At 40.9% G+C, this 21,905-nt stretch overlaps 1 protein-coding gene across 3 annotated transcripts in view; it reads right to left on the bottom strand.

The window, feature by feature from the left end:
* Positions 1 to 21,905, bottom strand: part of RSU1 (Ras suppressor protein 1) — a 203,821-nt gene that overhangs the window by 88,234 nt on the left and 93,682 nt on the right. For all 3 annotated transcript variants that reach the window (XM_057543611.1, XM_007196418.2, XM_007196417.3), the window contains exon 8: positions 1,527 to 1,659. In XM_057543611.1, coding sequence (XP_057399594.1) covers positions 1,527 to 1,659 — 133 coding nt within the window. The remainder of the gene's footprint in view (positions 1 to 1,526; positions 1,660 to 21,905) is intronic.

Here is a 21,905-nt window from a genome sequence, read left to right as displayed (position 1 = left end):
ATTTACTAACGAAAAATTAGAGCCTTATCTAAAGCCAATGCTAGCAACGATTAACAATTTAAGAGAAACCAGATGAATAAACTGTTCATTTGCAACTGTATTTTCACACATTTTCATAATTAAACAAATTTTCAAGGCAGAGCTATGTTCATTCTTTTAAAAAAAACTATGTATCTATAATAATTGCACGTATCTGTGTGGTTCATGAAACAACACATAGCCTATACATCTCTCATTTTACTCTTAAGTAAGTCTTACGACATATGATAAATATTAAGGTATCAAAAAAAAATGTTAAGGTATCATCTTCGAAGAAATCTAAACCATGCTTTACGCTGCATTCGCATAGGAGGATATGCCATCATTTTGGCAATTTTAGTCTATTTCCCCTGAACACCATTCTTCTTCCACAGCTCATCTTCTCTGTGATTCTGTCAGATGGAAATATACCATAAGGGGTCCCAGATGTGTAACCAGGAGCATGGCATACGGGGACATGTGCCACCAGAGCCACAGCTGGCCATTCACAGGCAAGGACTCTGCCCCGTCAGTTAAGTCTGACCCACTGTCCCAACACAGATTCCGAGAGAGCTGTGCTGAGTTTGCGGGGGGAGCGTATTTCTGATACCAAAAAATGGGAGACTCCAAACTGAATGGAACTTTTAATGATCTCCTAGGTCTTCTCTAAGAGTTGGGATATTAAATTCTCAAAAGTTGGTTCCAGACACAGGAACAGATTAAACCTGACTACGAACTGTTTCAAGTCATTTGCATTTGCTTAAAACTAGTGGTGACGGGATTTCGGTGTTAGGGGTCACTGAAGCATCGAGAGAAATGCTCACTTCAATTTGGGCTTGGGGAGTGGATGAGGGGGAAATAATGACAGAAGATTAATAGTAACAACAGAGTAGGTGGGGGTGGTAGAATTCCTTCCAACCTGGACAAACTGAGGAAGAAAGAGGTGGGAGTAATTTGGTTTTAAGGCTGGGTCCCCACAGGTGCCCTTGACCAGAGGGGAGGACTTGAGAGATTTTGATGCTATGACTTAAGCTAGCTGATTCCTCCTCCTTGTCTTCTGCCTTATCTCTTCTCTTAGAGAGATTATTATCTCACTAGAGTAAAAGCTTCTGAAGAATAGGATGATGCTTTCTTCGTATTCCCTACTGATTTTATAAAGAAACCACTTAACAATTTTGTTCATAACATCTGTTATTCTTTACATTCAAAGGAGAAAAAAGTATGTTCTGATCTTCACGTATTTGGTGAATCTCCTTAGTGCCATGCATAGTCAGCCAATTTAATACCTTAAAAGATTTCTAAACAAAATTGGTATAAATTCCCTTTGAAAATATCAATTAAAAATAATCTATAAATAACAGACAATTACATGTGGTTATTAATAAAAAAAGTTTAAAATGCTCTGAGCTCGGTGCCACCAATGACAAGATCACACGATAGGTTTTTAAAATGGCATAATTATGAATACTGTAAAACCAGTCTATTTCAGAAAATCATAGTCTACTTACTATTTGTACGTCTCAGAGCGGATGTATTCAAACACATGGGACACACCAAGCTGGAATTGGTCAGCAATGGGGGTAACCCAGGGATTGTTCTCTGCTTTGAATATCTGCTTCTGACCAGTTAAATCCAAGTTTCCTAAAAAGAAGGAGGGGGAAGAAAAAAAAAAAAAGGTGAAGGTCATCCAACCAACAGAAATCAAATCTAAGAAGTAATTCCTGCCCAGTAACCATAGCACAACCGTAAGCATTTTTTGAGTCATTTGATTTCTTTTAAAAAGTTTTACCCCGAGTCATCACTGATATACATGCCATGTCAGTGATTGTACACTGGCCCAAGAAATTAAGAAGGAAGGAAGGACAGGAGGGAGGGAAGGTGGAGAGAGGGAGTAGAGGAAAGAGGTTAAGAAGGAAGTAAACTTGGAATTCTTGCAAATGAAGCATTTGCTTCACTTTTCCAAGTGTTTGCTACAGAGACAACAATGGCCCTCCAAGATCGAGAGAACCATTAAAAGGCAGAACCTCCCCAAATTCCATCTTGACAGCGTGCATCACCACTTGTCCAATCTGATTTAAACCTGACCCATGTGGAACCTAGAAAAATGGTACAGATGAACCGGTTTGCAGGGCAGAAACAGGCAAAGATGTAGAGAACAAATGTACGGACACCAAGGCGGGAAAGTGGCGGGGGTGGGGGGGCGGTGGTGGTGGTGTGATGAATTGGGAGATTGGGATTGACATGTATACACTAATGTGTATAAAATGGATAACTAATAAGAACCTGCTGTATAAAAAAATAAACAAAATTAAATTCAAAAAATAAAACAAAATAAAATAAACCTGAACCAATCAACACCACTTTTCATCAAAGCAGGACACGAGCGAAGAAAGATACGAATACTGCCCAAGTAGAATTATTATTGCCTCATTCGGGTACCATAAGCACACCTCGGAATCAGCAGTAAATGAGTCTCATCAACATGGTGAGGGTAAAAACGCACACGCATACAGCCCTTACCAGTTGACAAATTACCTGTAAAAAGCATTTCCTCCTTTGATTCTCCAACAATCCCTAAGGTCAGTAATTGACATCGCTTTATAGACAAAGAAATGGAAACTTGGGGGGAAATTAAGTAATATGTCCAAGATCAGAAAATGTCAGAGTGGGGATTTGAATCTAAGCCTTCTGACTCCAAATCTCTTATTTTTCCTACAATGTTTGGTGAAGCTATCAGGTTACATGTCAACCTAGATCAACCAAGGATGAGTAAATGAAGGCAGCCAGCATCTGGGTACCACCTGTTGATGGATGGATCAGTCAACTCTCTCTATATGTTTTTCTGTTTGGTATATTTAAAAATGGAAAAGGCAGCGTGAGAAAGAGCTTCCTAGAACCTGCTTGCCTATGAATGACACAGGGACAGACGTTACACAGCAGAGCTGTATGTGGTTTACTTGGCAGACTCACTGAAATCCTTTCCCTAAAAGTCCTATGGAAGAAGTCCATTTGCAGACCCCTGGTCTACAGTCCAAGGTTTTTTGAGCAAAGACACCAAGCAATTATTCTTCCCAGGACACAGCCAAAGTGCCATATCTGTCCTGTTCTCAGGCTCTACGGCCAATATTGTCATAAATGAGAACTTCAGGATAAGGAAAACATATTCTAGGATGCAAGCATTGCACAAAGCACATCAATTTCCTAGCTAATCTGAGCTTTGGAAATGAAAAGATAATGTTTACTAGGATGATGTAGTATTTCTTCTTAAAACAAAAGAATCGATACCTTGAATCTGTCTTCTTTTTGTTATACGGGCAGACCTTGTTTTATCACGCTTCACTTTATTGTGGTTCACAGATATTGCATTTTTTTATAAAGTGAAGGTTTGTGGCAACCCGATGTCCAACAAGTCTGCCGGTACCATTTTTCCAACATCATTTGCTTACTTTGTGTCTCTGTGTCACATTTTGGTAATTCTTGCAATATCCTTTTCATTATTATTATATATGTTATAGTGATCTGTGGTCAGTGATCTTTGATGTTACTACTACAAGTCACTGAAGGCTCAGATGATGGTTAGCATTTTTAAGCAATAAATTATTTTTTAATTAAAGTATGTACATTGTTATTTTAGACATAATGCTACTGCACATTTAACAGACTACAGTATAGTGGAAACATAATTTTTATATGTACTGGGAAACCAACAAACTGGTGTGAACGCCTTTATTGTGATATTTGCTTTATTGCGGTGGTCTGAAATCCAAACTACAATATCTCTGAGGTGTGCCTCTATGAACTTGCAACTATTCAGAATAATGGAGAAAGAAAAGACCAATATAAAAGTGATTACCATTTCATAAAATGCTTCTAAAGACAGCAGATATTACTAAATATTAAGAGCAAGTAATTCATCATGATCTTTCCAAAGCTACTTAGAATCTGCTGGTGGTTAAGTACAAAAATAAGCAGATACATTTCTCTCCAAGATTATCAATATTGTCAATTTCCTCATCTTAATGGTTAAACATCATTAGTCAGATATTAAATCACTTGAGAAATTAATGAGCTTTATTCTCTCAACCATGAGTCAGAAAACTGCTTGGGATAAATGGAAATCCAAACGTCGCACATATTCGGTTTAGCTGAGTATCCTACCAGGGTGTAACCTTGTTGGCAATGGACTGCCATTTATATATTTTGTTTTTATCTTTACTTAGAGAAAGGAAGGGGTTTTCAGCTTCCCGAGAATCAAACTGATAGCCTGGTTAAATTTCACTGTAATTCTCATTTCCTCTATACTCTATGTCCTCTTGTCCGTATCATTGTCTCATTACTTCTTCTCCAATTTCCACATTTCCTAAAAATGAACGTAATAGAAATTTCTGGAAAAAGTCTTCTATTTAAAACAAGTCTGTATTTCTGAACTGTCCTGTTTTAAACACAGAGTGTGTGATGGTGCCCCCTGTTCTTAGGAAGCAATGGTCATTGAGGGAATGCCTGAGCTACCAGGTGACAGTAACCACGGGGTAAGCAATTCACTAAAAAGTTGGAGGCGGAGGCACTAGGGGTAAAAGCATCTCTCTTAAAACATTCACCTCGTAGACAACCTACGCTTACACAGTATCATCTTCCAGCCTCCGGGCCCTGCCCACTGACATCAGCATGGAATCAACTACGAAAAGAAATAATACATGAGACCTTTGGAAAAAAGATACATTTTCCAAAAAAAAGCCCTGGAAAGCATATATTACATAAGGAAGTGAACCAATTCCTAAGCAAAGGGGATCTCCCTGATAAAGGCGGTTCTGATCTAAATATCTTTCCTCCTCATCCCCCCCCCCCAGATTGGTTATTCTAATGAAAAATCCGGTCTAAATTTCCAGTGGGTAGAGTTGTATCTGTTGAACAAGCTTCCAGGGCTCCCTGTCATTCACATATTACCACGAATTTACTCAACTGGATTGTTTTCCTTTTAACCTCTGGTTCACATGGGTATCACAGGAATATGGTTTTGTTTCTTTTAACTCTGGGGAAGAAGGGTGGGAAGGGGAGGGGAGGTGGCTATGTTTGGAGCACAGAGTATTTCTCAGCACGCTGCATTTTCAGGACTCTGGGTCAATATGAGAGCAACGTGGACCAGGGAAAGGGTCTTAGGAAGGACCTCAAAGACGAGGCCTCAGCTATTCCAGGTTTTTGCCTGGGGACACTGAGAAGAAGACGACCCTCTCTTCTTTCCTAGGCGGCATCACCAGCTTCCTCCCACCCAGGTCCAAGCTTTGCCCACTACTCCAAAAGTACAGACATTATGAGCAGGTTTTAACGGATTATCCTTGAGATTTACATACAGGTGCAGAAAGGAAGAGCCGGCATGCTCCTACCAACAGCCTACAAACCCACTTTGGAATGTACACGGCCTCTCGCTCACTTAGTAACAGCCTCTGACTAAGCCGGCGGTCTTGTTAGCGGTAATCCTCCGAGGATAATATGCTAAACTTCGATGCTCCCCGCTTGCCACACGTGCAGGACAGACCTGGGGGAACAGTGTCAAGAAAGGTCAGCTATGTTCCCTGGGCCGTCTCGTCTGAAGCCTCTAAGCCCCCGGAGACCTGTCAGTGCCTAGCAACGTCTCTATTTAAGCACTGTCCATGGAGACAGCAGAGGCAGAGGGGAGTGCTAGTGACGGCCGCGAACCGGAGCGCGCAGGAAACGCAGGATGGGAGCTGGGCGCGTCCCCTTCGGGGCAAAGGGGTCTTCAGCTGATGTCTGGAAGTTGGGGTACGCACAAAGGACCAGAGGCTCTTCACGAGCAATTTCATTTCTATCACTTCCACCTCATCTGTACATCCCAGCTGAGGGAGGGGAGGGTGGAGAGAGGGGTTACCCTCCCCTCCCCCATTTATTTATTTTATTATCAAACAACCCTAAGTCAGAGTTAGTATCAGACAGACTTCAGATTCACAGGTGCTTCACAGAATACCAGAACTGGGAAGCCTAACAGAAAAGAACGATGGCGGGGGCGGGAACCAAACAGTAGCTTTGTAGTAGATGCTGTGCTTTTTTTTTTTTTTTTTTTAAACAAAGCACCATGAAACCCATGCTTAATGCCCACAGCACACCTTAAAGCAGGCAACTATTACAGATGGCAGAGCTGGAAACCGCACAAGCCCAACCCAGCGCCGACTCTTCCTAGCTACAAGCAGGCTCGGGGCGACAGGATGTGCTGATTTTTGTTCTCTGAGTTCATGTCACTGGTGGAGGACACGGTACCTGCTTCTGTGCAGCTGTGGCCCTCCCAGCCGGCTCTGTGTCTCTGGCTCTCTCACTTCGCTCTGAAGGCTGGCAATTTCAGAAGAGGGCTAAGATGACGCGTGGAGCTCGGCCATTATCCCGTGGGAAAAGCTGACACCTGCCCCCCGATGAGCTCAGCAACAGGTTACTCTGGCCTCAGCCGAGCCCCTCCGTCAGCTGTCCGAGGCGGGTTCCCTTTCCAGTAATAACATGCAGGAAGCATCTCAGCCCGTCAGTCAGGCTGCAGGAGCCCTAACTTGCCGCACGCTTCGCTGGCTCTAGTTAGGAGCCCTCGCCCACCTCCTTGATTAGAAGCCTGAACGGGCGCTCTGGTGCTGTTCTAACAAGGATCAGACGGCAGGATTAAGCACCGTGACAAAGAGGATCTAATAAGCTAGAAAGTGGAGCATCTGCGGACACGCTGGCTGACTCCCCGACACAGATTCCCTCCGCTCCCCCTCCAGTGGGGAGGCCCGGGCCACGCGGGGAGCCAGCCTGCGCCGTGATTAGTGGTGACCCTCTGCCCGCCGCTGCCCTGAAGATCATTTGTCACTCAGAGGCTGCTTCTGCAATTGCAAATTGGATTTTCCATTTTATTACCTGCAAAAGGACCACGTACGCTTCTTTCAAGAGCCTCAAGTACGGCTGCTTTGCTGCGCAACTGTTATTTTGTAAAGGCTACAATCGTGCAAAACTGTCATTCTCCTCGCTAGTTATACGTGTGATGGGATGCAGCAGGCATTGTGGCCCTGTTAAGAAGCAGACGCTGGCTTTCACGTATGGAAATTGGTTGTTTTCATAATCATACTGATGATAAGAATTCTTCCCGAGTACTCAAGACCCGGAACCATGTGGCCAGTAACATCATTTATCGGATATTAAGCAATTGAGGCAATCTGGGCAAACTGTTCACGTCATCAAAGCATCGTTCCCTCCCTCCCTAATTCCAAAATACCACAGAACGCTTTTTAAATTAATTCACCCTAAAACCCAGGCTCTCTCACTCAGGAAAATCTAAGGCTACAGTCTAACAAGGTAAAACTAGCAAACCATGGTTGATTGGGTAGTCTATCATCAGTATACTGGATTTGCCCAAACCCAAGTAATTGATTCACTGTTGAAGGGGTCTAGATGGGACATTATGACAGCTGAAAGATCGCCTCTGCTCTGCAGTGAATCCATACACAGAAGCTAACCACAAATGACTCCCAACGCAAAATAAAAGCTACTTCTAGGGCCGCTCCAGATATAAAGAGATATCCTGCACATAAACCTCTAAGATTTTATTACTATGTAAGAGGCTACTAATTATAGAAGTGCATGATTATAGATGACAGCTGGAGATGGAAGGTTTCTACCTTTTTCACTTCTTTAGCAACATACTTCACTGAATGGAAAATGATCATAAGGCTTATAAAATGATGCTCATATTGTAATAATAAATGTTTGCTGTAGTAAAACACTGGAAACAACCAGAATGTTCACCAATAGGTGAGAAGCAGAATAATGTATGCTACAGCCACCCAAGGAAATGTTTCCAGGTATTAAAATGAATGACATAGATTTGTATGTTTTGACCTAGAAAGAGATCTACACTCTAATTCTTAAAAATTAAGGGTGTGCTAAGTTTGCTATGATTTCATTATTGAAAAAATACAGAAGAAAGAAATCCCATATTATGTATATGAGGAAACGTTTACGTGAAAAAAAGAGAAGAGTAGGATGCACATCAAATTGTTAATACTGGTTTTCCTCAAAGAGGGGAAATTAAGGTGGGAAAGGGAATTGAACCAGCAGAATAAAGGGTAAACTATTAATTTTCTTTTTCAAGGACTCCATGTGATTACAAGTACGGATTATTTTTATAATTAAATAAGAATAAGGTGCATGGAAAGGAAATCATCAAAAACAATTCAGAATACATGATGGGCGCTAATTAGTACAAAGGCAGTGGCTTTTATTTAAAACAGCATCACCCTACTGCAGGGAACAGCACGCTTTATAGATGATGATCTGCTAAACCCTAACTGGATGGAGAAGGGGGGGTCTGAGGCTGCTTCTTTTTCTGTGCACCATCGATGCAATCAAAGTAAGCTGGGATGTCTCATGACAGCTCTCAAATTTATTCTGCGGGGAATTCGAGGCCACACTGCCATTCTGGCAATTGTCTGCTTAGCCTTCTGGCAACACATTTTTAAAACAGGCATTTTGTTCACTTAATACATACAAAGCGTTGCTGCTGTGTGAAACATACTAAAACTGTTACTCTTCTGATCTAGTCAAGGGAAGAGTACAATTTAAATAAAAAAAGATTTTTTTTGAGAAAGCCAAACACCCTGCCAAATGGCTCCAACAAAAGTGGCATCTGATTTATGTGTGTCGGTGTGAATGAGTCCAGAAGCCCTTTTAACCCGTGAAGAAAAATGTCATTTTACAGTTTCCCCCTGGTGTCCTTCTTGGCCATTTGATATCTGTGCTCCAGGGTAAGATGGAATAGAAGGGTCTCTCAGTCACTTGTAAATACGATTACCCAGCAACAGAGCAGTGGGTCTCCCCAGTGCACACCACCATTGCTGCTTTATCCTGCAAGTCCCTTTCTCTCCATGGCTGCGCCGTAAATAATTCATGTTGTAAACCTGGCATTTGCGCAGGGTTTCCCCATCATTCTTCCAAATGTGGGAGGTAATCTTATTTTTGCTTGCCAGATTTCCATGTTATTGTTGATGTAACGTCAGGCAGTATAGACAAAAGCCCAGTGGATCTGGCCAGAAGACCTGGCTCCAGATGCCAAGTACCGTTCACCGGCTTTGTGACCAAAGGACTTTAGGGAAATCCTTGTGTTTTCTGAGCTTCAGGTTTCTCACCTGCCTAGTGGGGATAATAGTACCGATTGATAGGATTGTGGACAGGGGCCCAAAAGTGGACAAAATGGTTCTCTACATTGGAAAGCACGACATAAATATAAAATACTCTTTTCATGATTATGTTCAATGAAATCTGCAAAGGAGAGAAAACCGTATACTGGAAAACAGTTTCCCTAAAACAGAGGTTCACTCAGGGAATTCATAATCTCCTGAAATGGAATGCAAAATAAATCTACATTTGCATAGTGGCACTCTTCCGGGGAGAGGGCCCCCAAGTTCATAAGCTTCTCAGTGGTCTTTGATCAAAAGTAGGGCCAAGATAAAATTTAGGAGGCCTGATTTCATTTCCTAGAAGACTGAAGATTTCTAAATGGTGGCCGTCTGCAGCACCCCACAGGGGTCGGTTCCTGGAGTGCACTGCGTCATTCAATGTCCTCCTAGACCTCATCGTCCTTCCATTCGAGTTCCCCAGTTCAAGGACAACCTTCTGACTGCCTGGGAAGTTGGAAATGTCAGCACCGAGGGAGCCCCAGTTACCCTGGAGACCCCCAGGAGACGTCCCTGTATAATACAACATAAACTAAAATAAATGGATGTTCAAAGAATAAGTTCCAGCAATCACAACTTCTCATAGGATCAATAACAGTATCACACCCTTTGGTAATCCATTTCAAGTACAGATGTGTGAGAATTCCCTAGGGAAACTGTACACCAACAGGTATCCTCCAAGCTCGTATTGTTAAGTCTCATTTTATGAAGAGCCACATGATGTGAGTGGGGGAAAGAACTGATCTCAAAAGAAGTCAGCACATTTGTGGAATCTAGAAAAATGGTACAGATGAACTTATCTGCAAAGCAGAAATAGAGATACAGATGTAGAGAACAAACTTATGGATACCAAGGGGGGAAGAGGGGATAGGATGAATTGGGAGATTGGGATTGACATATATACACTACTGATACTATGTATAAAATAGATAACTAATGAGAACCTACTGTATAGCACAGGGAACTCTACTCAATGCTCTGCAGTGACCGAAATGGGAAGGAAATCTAAAAAAAGAGGGGATATATGTATATGTATAACTGATTCACTTTGCTGTACAGCAGAAACACAACATTGTAAAGCAACTATACTCCAATAAAAATTAATTTAAAAAAATTAAAAGAAGTCAGCACATTTGGCTTCAACTCTTAGGTCTCTCATTAACTAGTTATATACCCTTGAACAAGTCACTGAAGCACTCCTGACCTTGGCTTCCTGATCTGTGAAAGAATGGTATCAGAACTGATAAGTTCTAAGATCTCTTCCCAGTGTAAAACTCAATTAACTTTTTTTTAGATAAATTTATTTATTTTATTTATTTATTTTTGGCTGTGTTGGGTCTTCGTTGCTACACGCAGACTTTCTCTAGTTACAGCGAGTGGGGGCTACTCTTCCTTGTGATGTGCAGGCTTCTCATTGCGGTGGCTTCTCTTGTTGCAGAGCACGGGCTCTAGGAGTGCAGGCTTCAGTAGCTGTGGCTCACGGGCTCAGTAGTTGTGGCTCGCGGGCTCTAGAGCACAGGCTCAGTAGTTGTGGCGCACAGGCTTAGTTGCTCCGCGGTATGTGGGATCTTCCCGGACCAGGGCTTGAACCCGTGTCCCCTGCACTGGCGGGCAGATTCTTAAATACTGCACCACCAGGGAAGTCCCACAATTAAATTTTTTTTAAAAAAATTCTGCAAGATTCAGAAAATATTTGTACTTATATGAAATGATGGATGTTAACTAAACATATTGTGATAATCATTTATGATATATGTAAGTCAAATCATTATGCTGTGCACCTTATACAGTGCTGTATGTCAGTTATATCTCAATAAAGTTAGGAAAAAAAGAAACAATAAAGGTATCACAAACCAGCCTTCACCATAGCTATTGAAGTTGAACGAATACAGGATATCCTCCGTAATGATAAAACATTATTTCCACTAATTTAGCACTTACTTAACATTCGATCTCAGGTCTTTTCCACAATTCCCTCTCTAGCAAGATTTAATGTGAAGTGTTTCCGAATTGTCTTGCGATACTACAGACAAAAGCGATTTGTCGTTCTCCTCCTAGAAGGCCTACCGGTCCTTCTCCATCCCTACAGCCCCAGGTGCCCAGGATCACCATGACACCCATGCTGCCCAAAGGGCTTGCTCCACGGCGCACACGAGAAGAGTTCCGACACCCTTTCAAGGAAACCTGCAGAGTCAGTGTGAGGTGAAGGGCAGGCAACATGGGAAGAGCAAATCTTTGAAATCAACCTTAGCATCTAAGAGACACGTTCTAAGACAGCACCTACCACTGATGTTTCTGAGTACAAAAGTGTAGGCCAAGACAAAGACCAGGAGATGTCGACTGATATCTTACTGACTTACAGTTCATAAAACATTCGCCTATCAAACTTGACACATACTCAAAAGGACTAATTCCTAGCGTTGGTTTGGGGAATGCACACTTTCCCTCCACTGTTAAGAGTACAAACTGGCACCTCTTTTCTGAAAGATGACTGGGCCATATATAGTAAGAGCTAAAACAATGTTCATACTGCTTGACCCGGTAATTCCATCCTTGTAATAAATTTATGCTAAGGATACAATCATGGATATTCACAGTGATTCACGAATACAAATTTTCACTTACGCTGCTTGTGTTTCTCCAGAACATCTGCAAACAACTCAAATGGCTAAAGGGTTGGTTAATAAATAATTAATTATAATTATTAATATTAATAATTATAATTAATTAATGTATTGATTAATATAATTTTAATATAATTAAAATTATAATCATAATTTTATGAGACACTCAGAATGGTATCATACGTAGTCATATGGTCAAAAACATTTTCAAATAAAATTTAATGACATGGGGTAATGGTCATGACATAATACTGAAGGTGGAAATGTAGACTATAAAACCCACATAGTACAATATCGTCCTATGTTTTTTAAAAAGTATATATACATATGCATAAAAAAAGACTAGAAGAACGCACACATTGTATATACACACATAAATAGAGAAAAGACTAGAAGGAAATATAATTTTAACAGTGGTTATTTCTGGAAGGTAGGATCATGAAAGTCACCCTTTACTGTGTTTCCCCATATATTCTAAAGCAGTGACTCTCAAACTTGAATGCGCATCAATATTTCCTGGAGGCCTTGGGAAAACCTCCAGAGTTTTTGATTTAGGAAGACCTGGATGAGACCCGAAGTTTACGCTTCTAACAAGTTCTTAGGGTATGATGATGTCTGGTCCAGGGACCACACTTAGAAAAGTCCCTGTTTATTTGTAACAATAAAAAAGCATTTAAGCAATCAAATGTTTTTAAAAGTTTAAATAAAGCAGCCCCGGGACTTCCCTGGTGGTCCAGTGGTTAAGACTTGGCACTCCCAATGCAGGGGGCACGGGTTTGATCCCTGGTCAGGGAACTAAGATCCCAAGTGCCACACGGCACAGCCAAAAAAAAACCACAAAAAAATAAAAAAACAAATAAAGCAGCCCCAAAATATTAAATCTATTTCGAGTACTGACAAAGAAATCTGAATTTTCAGATACTATTACCAGTTCTATTAAGGATGTAAAAAAAAAAAACCTCCATAGAGTAGTGAATGCTTACTATTATTACCATCTTCATCATCATAATGGTAATAGCTATTAACTGCTGAGCATGTATTATGCACCAGGTGTTGCTTCAGGGGCCCTGCATATATTATTTCAAGGAGTCACAACACTTGTGCATGGAAAAGTATCACTATTATCTCATTTAAAAAAGAAGAAACAACTAACATTCAGGGAGGTTGAGTCCCACGTTCAAGGTTGCATGAGTGTAAATGGCAGAGCTGGGAGTCAAAGACCAGCTTATCTGACTCTTTCAAAGCTCTTGGTCTTCTGTGTACAGGACACTTAAAACATTTTCCTCTTCCTGCAAAAAGGTACTGAGATATTGTTGGAAGAGTCAACCATTTGACATGGTTTAAAGAACACTGGGGAGGCATAAACAAAATACATCCCTTACCTCTCTCACAGGGCCCAGAATCCTTTCATCAGAACCATGATCTAGAACCACTACTGTTACCTCTAGGAATTTTCTTTCTAAATTAAAATACCCTGGCGGAGTAATGTGTTAGGGTGATACACTTTCATTAGTATGACAGAGTGAATATTTTTAACAGGCTGCATGAATATAGGGCATGCACTTCCTTATTCAAGAGTCAAAACACAAAGTCAAGGGATTTTTTCTTTTGCTTCAATTGATACCTTACAGTTTTTTTTAATTAATTTTTATTGGAGTATAGTTGATTTACAATGTTTTGTTAGTTTTTGCTGTAAAGTGATTCAGTTATACATGTATCTACTCTTTTTTAGATTCTATTCCCATACAGGTCATTACAGAGTACTGAGGAGAGTTCCCTGTGCTATACAGCAGGTCCTTATTAGTTATCTATTATATGTATAGTAGTGTGTATATGTCAATCCCAATCTCCCAATTTATCCCTCCCCTCTCCCTTTTCCCCCTGGTAACCATAAGTTTATTTTCTACATCTGTGACTCTATTTCTGTTTTGTAAATAGGTTCATTTGTACCATTTTTTTAGATTCCACATATAAGCGATATCATGTATTTGTCTTCTTAAAAAGAATAAAATCTCGTGTAATTATGCATTGAACAAATCACTGTTTTTAAAATAATAGCATTTCATTAAGTCAGAATTGTTCAGGAAAATCACTATGTGATCATGAGAACTTAAATTATCCTGGAGAACTTTTGATCAGAGAAAAAGGCCGAACAGGTTTCAACCTGGGTGGGGCATCCCAGGGAAGGAGCAGATTAAAGGTGGTGCGTGCCAGGGCCGGGGTCTGGATGTTGGTATATTTCAATTGATCTTTATTATCTGAAATGGAAACGTCTATATATTGCAGAGAAACAGCCATGACTCATCTTTTACAACTCTCAGGGCTGATTCAAAGCACTTCTGAGTGTCTCACGTGTCTCCAATGGTTTCAAAAGGCTGCCTTCTGGGGAAGGTGGGTAGGGGTGGGAGGCAAGGAGATTATACCCCCTTCACTCCCACCTCCCGCCACCCCCCGACACCACCATATCTGCACCAAATGAAGACACAGGTCCACGTGGCCAGCTGAGCTGAGATTCCTCCCTTTTCACCCAACATCTGAAATTGTACTTGGAGATTCCCTGTGTACAAATACGCTAACTAACATTCTGACACAAAGAATCTGATCTCAATCTAGATTCACATACAACTGGAGAGCCCATTAAGGGAAGTTTGCGGGGCATGAGGGGTTTATGGAGATGAAGTCTTAAACATATCCAGATTTGTATCAAATTTTAATTTCCAAATTATGTAGAAAGTGGAAATGACTTCTTAGATAACTTTGCAGGAGATTAAAGGTCAAGTACAGGCAGATTCAATCAGTACAGATCTGATCACATAGTCTTAATAATAATCATCTTAATAACCTTCCCAAATGGCAACAACTTAGCTTTTTAATGCTTAACCTCAAAAACAGTTGTTTAAAAAGCAAAGCAATTTTTCAGCCAATAGGACTAATGCTAAAGTTTAAGTGTCACTGTAATACACTCCGAGGCACTTGCTCATATGGAAGTATGAAACAAAATTAACTTTATTTTTTATTTATATATAAATACCCTCGAATCCAATTTTATTAAAGGTTAAGTAAGGGATCAACCTACTACACAGAACCTAAACTTAAGTTATATGTAAAAATGGCTTGTTTCGGCTTTGCTTCTCACTCTAGAGCTTATATTTTTATTACTTTGGTGCCATGTGTTACACTCCCAGCGGAGGCTGGCGATGGTAAGAGTGCAGATATTGCGGCATATAAAATATGTACTATGATAATTAAGAATTGTGAGTGACACAAACGCTAAGTCTACATGAATAAAACTGCAACAATTGTAACTTAATTTCCAGCGAATTCAAAATTATTCATGCTAAAAAAAAAAAAAAAAGCCAAATGTGTTTTAGGTTACGTACTAACAATCCACGTTAATGCGTTTTGAGGAAACTTACTTTCCCTTAAGTTTAACAACTATAGCTCAGAAGTAAGATGCAATGGAAGGAACATCGCAACTATGTGAAAACAGTACTTCCGTGTGTATAAATACGCACATACACGTGCATGCACATATACACACATTCATCTACTTCAGGACTTAAGAAATATGATAAAAGCAAAAACTATATATTATAGCAGAAAAGACACTTAGAAAATAAAGCAGAAAAAAATTGATGTTTCTACTTTTATAACTATTTACTTGTTTTCAGTATAAGTGATAAAAGGCAAGTGAGTATCCCAAACTACTATAAACAAGAGTACTTTCTAGTCTAGGGTTAGTCCAGAGTCAAGCCCAGGCCACAGACGTAAACTAGTATGTTTAAAAACTTTAACATTAAGGTTTAAGAAAAACCAAAGCAAAATAACTATATAACTCAAGGGATAGAAGTCTACCGCACCTCCCAAGGATCTACTTAGACAATTTACAAGTCTTCATGTGTGAAAAAGCATTAACTATAAATAACAGTGAGAAAACGGAGTTTTTCCACAATTTGGGATTTGGGTGAGGACGATTACATCATGAATTGGTTTCCAGTATTTTTGGAAAGCCAACTGTCTTGGGTTAAAAATATGAAATACTGTCACAGTTAAACAATAAAAAAGGAAAGGACGTACTATAATACTCTGACTCAAGGGAAAAAAACAATCCACAAATGCAAAATCACTTTCAACATGTGAAGCTGTTTCAGAGACTCAATTTATATACAAAAAAAAGAGCTCAAATTAGCCAATCCAGGAATTGGCATGTCTAAACAACTCCTCTGATTGCTACTGGTTTACGCAGTGTTATCAATCCCAGGATTCCATGTGGCTGTCCAATTTCAGGGTAGCCTGATATTCCTTTTCATTATCATCATCATAACTTACCAGAAAAAAAGAGAAATAGAATTAATGTATTTTCAAAGGCAAGAGTTGTTTTAAAGACTAAATGACACCCTTATGGAGTAAACAAATTTATACGTGACTTTTTTATACATTACTCACACTTATCATTTTATTTAATCTTCATGATCTGGAGATCTAAAGAAATGTTCACAAGGGAAAAATAGTTTTGTTTGGTCATAATTTGACGTCAGCATATAAGAACAAATGGTGTCCTACTGCTTAATCAAGAGCCAGGTCCCCCTAGCTGACAACGTAAATGTGAAACAGTAAATGGTGACATATAGCATAAACCTACTAGGCTCACATAATGGTCAGAACCGTGGCCTCGTTTTTTAAACAACTGTACTTTAAAAACAGTATCATGCAAAATCATTTACAGGACATCTAGATGCACCTCCCATCAGACAGTGTGTGACTTACTTGCAATGATCCAAACATACTATGGCCTTTCTTGCTTCTGCACCTACCTAAATGCCCTCTCTCCTGTGCTTCCTGATAAAATGCAATGCATTCAATGTCACCTCTTCAGAGAAGTCTGCCCGGATTTCTCCACTGAAAGTTGATCCCTGTGATGTTTGACTAACTCAGCACCTATTTGTTTGTTCCACAGTGCTTATTACATTTTATAATTATTTCCTTTGCTGTGTTTTTTTTTCCTGTGGTCTGTTTCTCCAACTCCATTGTAAGCTCCATGGACACAGGGGCCATAACAGTCTTGATCTGAGTGATGCCTGGCACCAGTTCAAACGCCCATTCTTGAAGCCTTTTCCAAGCTCCTCCTGTAGCCCTGACTGCTGTATCTGCACTCCCACTATATAACCAAACTGGAATTAGAACCAAGTTGCTTCCATCTCAGCATCCCTCATTAAATAGGATGGGAATTTCGTCTTGCTCATTTGTCTTTCTCAAGTATCTTGTACACTGTACAGGACAGGGGTGTCCTTCTCAACTAGGATGAGATTTGATCCCTTTAAGGGTGTCTGTCATATGACCTAAAGGAAAAGGGCTTTACAAACAACTGAACAGGGCTTCCCTGGTGGCGCAGTGGTTGAGAATCTGCCTGCCAATGCAGGGGACATGGGTTCGAGCCCTGGTCTGGGAAGATCCCACATGCCGCGGAGCAACTAGGCCCGTGACCCACAACTACTGAGCCTGCGCGTCTGGAGCCTGTGCTCCGCAACAAGAGAGGCTGCAACAGTGAGAGGCCCGCGCACCGCGATGAAGAGTGGCCCCCGCTTGCCACAACTAGAGAAAGCCCATGCGCAGCAATGAAGACCCAACGCAGCCAAAAATAAATATAAAAATAAATTAATTAAAAAAAAGACCTAAAAGAAGAAATACATGGTTAATATCATTAAAAAAAAAAAAAAACAACTGAACACTTGTTTGTCTACACCTCATCCAGCTCCCACCACAGATACTGATATGTCCGCCTTTGCTTCCTCGTGTGACAGTAATGACACAGACATTAAAGATGTGAGTGAGCTGGGCATGGAACCAACTGCCCGGGAGGGGAAAGAGCGAAGGCTGAAAGCAGCGTAGCAAGCATGAAAAGGCAGGTTGAACTGGCAGACTATTAGTGTTTATTTTCAGGATGCACAGTTCAATTTCACCCTAACAGAAAAAGAAAACGAAAATGTTTGGCTTAAGTGATAAATAACTTAAAATGGAGAAAATGCATTTTTTGCATGTACAGACCACAGACTAGCCTAGATGCTTTATGCATATGATCTCAAAGGAACCTGCGAACTGGGAAGGTGCCTGACAGTTAAGGGAAATGACGTTCAGAGACGATTCCTCCCTTTCCCAAAGGCCACAGAGCCAGCAAACGGTTGTGTTGGGATTCAAACCAAGGTCTGCTCCTTCCTACTTGCCAAGGTCAACGGTAAGAAAGGACCACTTTGTCTGCCCATTCTCTCTCCTTCTCCCAATTCTTCCCCATTCTTCATCCCTCCCCTCTCTTCCCTTTTACAGGACAATGGCAAATGTACTTTGATGTGTGTTGGGATCAGGGCGACTGGCTGATTATGCCTAAAAGAGCACATTACCACGATAATAATATAAAACATATAGTTTATCATATAAAATATCTTGCATACACACCTCCAGATAGCAAACTGGCTTCCAGAAGTTATTTTATATGTTACCGCATTAGTTTGCTAGGGCTGCCATAATCAAATACCACAGACTGGGCGGCTTGCACAACAGAAACTGATTTTCTCCCAGTTCTAGAAGCTGGAAGTCTAAGATCAAGGCGTCAGCAGATCTGGTTTTTCCTGAGGCCTCTCTCCTTGGCTTGTAGACGGCAACCTTCTCACTGCGTCCTCACATGGTCTTTCCTCCTTGGAGTGCAACCCTGGTGTCTCTCTGTGTCCAAATTTCCTCTTCTTATAAGGACACCAGTCAAATTAGATTAGGGTCCCTCCTAAGGGGCCCTAATCACCTCTTTAAAGGCCCTATCTCCAAACAAAGTCACACTCTAAGGTGCTGGGTGTTAAGGCTTCAAAACATGAATTTTTAGGGGAGACCGAATTCAGCCCAAAGCAGCCACTATCTTCATTTTCTTAATAGTCGAGTAACTGCCCTACATATCTGGTTCTGATTAATCATAAATTAAACATGTATAGAAGGGCCAAATAGACAAAATTACAGACAACAGAGGTTAAAGGAAATTCAGCTCTCTCAAGAGCACATTACTTTTACATAACTCAAACTACTGTATACTTATATATAATATTATACGACACTGTATTCATTGACATAATCTGAGTTAGGGGAATAAAGGGCATGGCAGTCTGACTCTATCATTCTTCTTTGCGTTTTCAACTACGGGTACCACTTTGGTAGATCAGAAAGAGAGAGAGATAATCAGACAGAAGGGTTAAATTTCTCTTTAATTATACAATATGCCGTATTCTTTCATCCTTTAAATAGTTTCTCAAAAATGCTGGTGTCACTTGAAATCTTCAAACTGTGTATGCTCTTTAAGGGAGGGCCTTTCCTTTGTTAGGGCTCAGTCTTCAGGGGGCTCCACGTTGGCACCAAATTCCACTCCGTAGACCAAAGAGCACCTCCCTACAGTTCAAGGGCGCCGAGAAGCAGGGGCTCCGACGGCAGCTTTCACATGCTTTTTGATGACAGATGATAATATTAAGTTCCTACTCAAAGGCAGCCTACAATAATTCTCCATTCCCTGATATGAAAATTCTGTAAGGGAACATAAAGCTAGCCTCATACTACCATGTACCGCCCTCTGATTAAAGCACTCTTCTGCGACAACCAGCCTCAAAGAAGCAAAGGTGGCAGATGTCAGGGCTAAAGCAGAATGGAAGAGAGACAAACCTGAAAAAAAGATGGACACAGGAGGGTGGAGACACAGTGCTGGAGGGCGCAGGTGGACAAGGCAGAATGAGATGCACCAGAAGGAAGCAGAAATTTGATCTGCTGTTCTCCCATCACGGTACATCTGCTCTATCGGCCTTAGATTTTATAAATTTATTTATTTTTTATTTTTATTTATTTATTTTTGGCTGCGTTGGGTCTTCGTTGCTGCGTGCGAGCTTTCTCTACTTGCGGCGAGCAGGGGCTACTCTTCGTTGCAGTGCGTGGGCTTCTCATTGCGGTGGCTTCTCTTGTGTGGAGCACGGGCTCCAGGTGCGCAGGCTTCAGTAGCTGTGGCTCGTGGGCTCTAGACCACAGGCTCAGTAGTTGTGGCACATGGGCTCACTAGTTGTGGCTCACAGGCTCAGTAGTTGTGGTTGACAAGCTCAGCAGTTGTGGCTTGCAGGCTGTAGAGCGTAGGCTCAGTAGTTGTGGCTCGCGGGTTCTAGAGCGCAGGCTCAGTAGTTGTGGCTCACGGGCTTAGCTGCTCTGCGACATGTGGGATCTTCCCGGACCAGGGCTTGAACCCGTGTCCCCTGCATTGGCAGGCAGATTCTTAGCCACTGCACCACCAGGGAAGCCCCGGCCTTAGATTTTAAAAGTACTTACTCCTAAAGTAACTGCTGAGACATCCAGCTAAACAGGATGGAGTAGAAGCATTTCTGTGTACTCCCCTTCCTCAAAATCCACTGGGAGAAGGGAGAGAATGATTTCTTAAGTGAAACATACCCATCTCATATCACAAACTCTGATGAAGGGTAGCTGAATTCAGGGAAATTTAACCCCAAAAGAGGGGAACACTGGTAGTTGACACAGAGCTCCTTAGAACTTATATGTGAGAATAGATGTTTCTAACAGTCCTAAAAGCCCCATCAAGTGAGCTTTCGTTGAGGCGCTAATATCTAAGTGTGAGGGTTTGCTGGGAGCAAAGGGGGAGCAGTGAGTATCCTCAGAGAAACTCGTTCCACAGCAAACAACAAGAGGAGCTGAAGAGTGAACACCTTTACTACGTGAGCGCGGACGTGGGAAGAATGAGGGAGAGGATGCAGTGAGGCCATGTCGGCCCCCAGAGAGCCTCTAATTCCACAGCGGGACCTGAATGGGGAAGACCTGAAAAGGGCGAGGGATCTTGCTTAACCAAATGCATAGCTCAACTGAGAAATCGAGCTGATGCTAGATAATTCATATCATGGGAACAATAAAAATGAATGAAGTATAGCTATATGCAACAATATGGATAAATCTCAAAACATAATGGCAAGTGAAAGAAGCCAGAATACATACTGAATAACTCTACTTAGACAAAACTCAAACTCAGCGAAACTAAGTAATAACACTAGAAGTACAGACACTGGTTACCTTGGGGGCAGAAAGCCTAGGGATTGATTGGAAGGAGGGCTGAGGGGGAACTCTGACTCTGGTGGTCTTCTATTCCCTGACCTGTGAGTTTTTGCAGGGTGATAATTCACTGAGCTATAAGTCTATGTTGTATGAACTTTTATCTTTGTGTGTTATGCTTTAATAAATACACTGGAGAGAGAGAGAGAGAGAGAAAATAAATAAGCAATCCTATAGGCATCTTAGCAGAAAAAAGAAATCACCCAGTAAGTGGAAAGATCAGGCCGGCCTCTGATGCCTCTCTAGCAACACTCAATGTCAACAGACAATGTCTACAAAGTTCTCGTAAAAGAAATGGTTATTCAAGACTTTTACACCCAGACAAATTATCTATCAAACAAGAAAGAGCAGACATTCTCAAGAAGGCAAGAACTCAGGACATAAAGAAGCCTTTTAGAAAAACAGCTACTTGACAATTAAATCCAGGTAATTAAGCAAAAATCAAAAAGCCGTCAACCTACTTTGAAATATACAGTTTAAAAATATAGTTACTGGGAGTTCCCTGGTGGCGTAGTGGTTAGGATTCCAGGCTTTCACTGCCGTGGCCCGGGTCCAATCCCTGGTCAGGGAACTCAAATCCCACAAGGTGCACAGCACAGCCAACAAAAAAATAAAAAATAAAAATAAAAATATAGTTACGTATATTCACATATAAAAAATATATATATGATGTATATAATGTATATCTGTGTATAAAACACCTCGCTGCTGCCCATAATTTTAATTTTTACTTAGAGTGATCTTTTAGGAATTAATACCTTAAATTTCTTTGTCTCAAATAGTAAAACTTTCACAATTTCTTCACTTGATTTTCCTTTCTTAGATTCAAATAAAATTTAACACTTTAAAAAATATTATGTTCTTTACTTATCAATATAATTGCCTTTCTACTTCCTGACCCACTCTTCTATCTGTATCAGAGACATATCTTGAA

This window comes from Balaenoptera acutorostrata, chromosome 3, assembly GCF_949987535.1.
Source record: "Balaenoptera acutorostrata chromosome 3, mBalAcu1.1, whole genome shotgun sequence".
Taxonomy (NCBI): domain Eukaryota; kingdom Metazoa; phylum Chordata; class Mammalia; order Artiodactyla; family Balaenopteridae; genus Balaenoptera; species Balaenoptera acutorostrata.
This window is presented reverse-complemented; position numbering and strand designations above follow the sequence as displayed.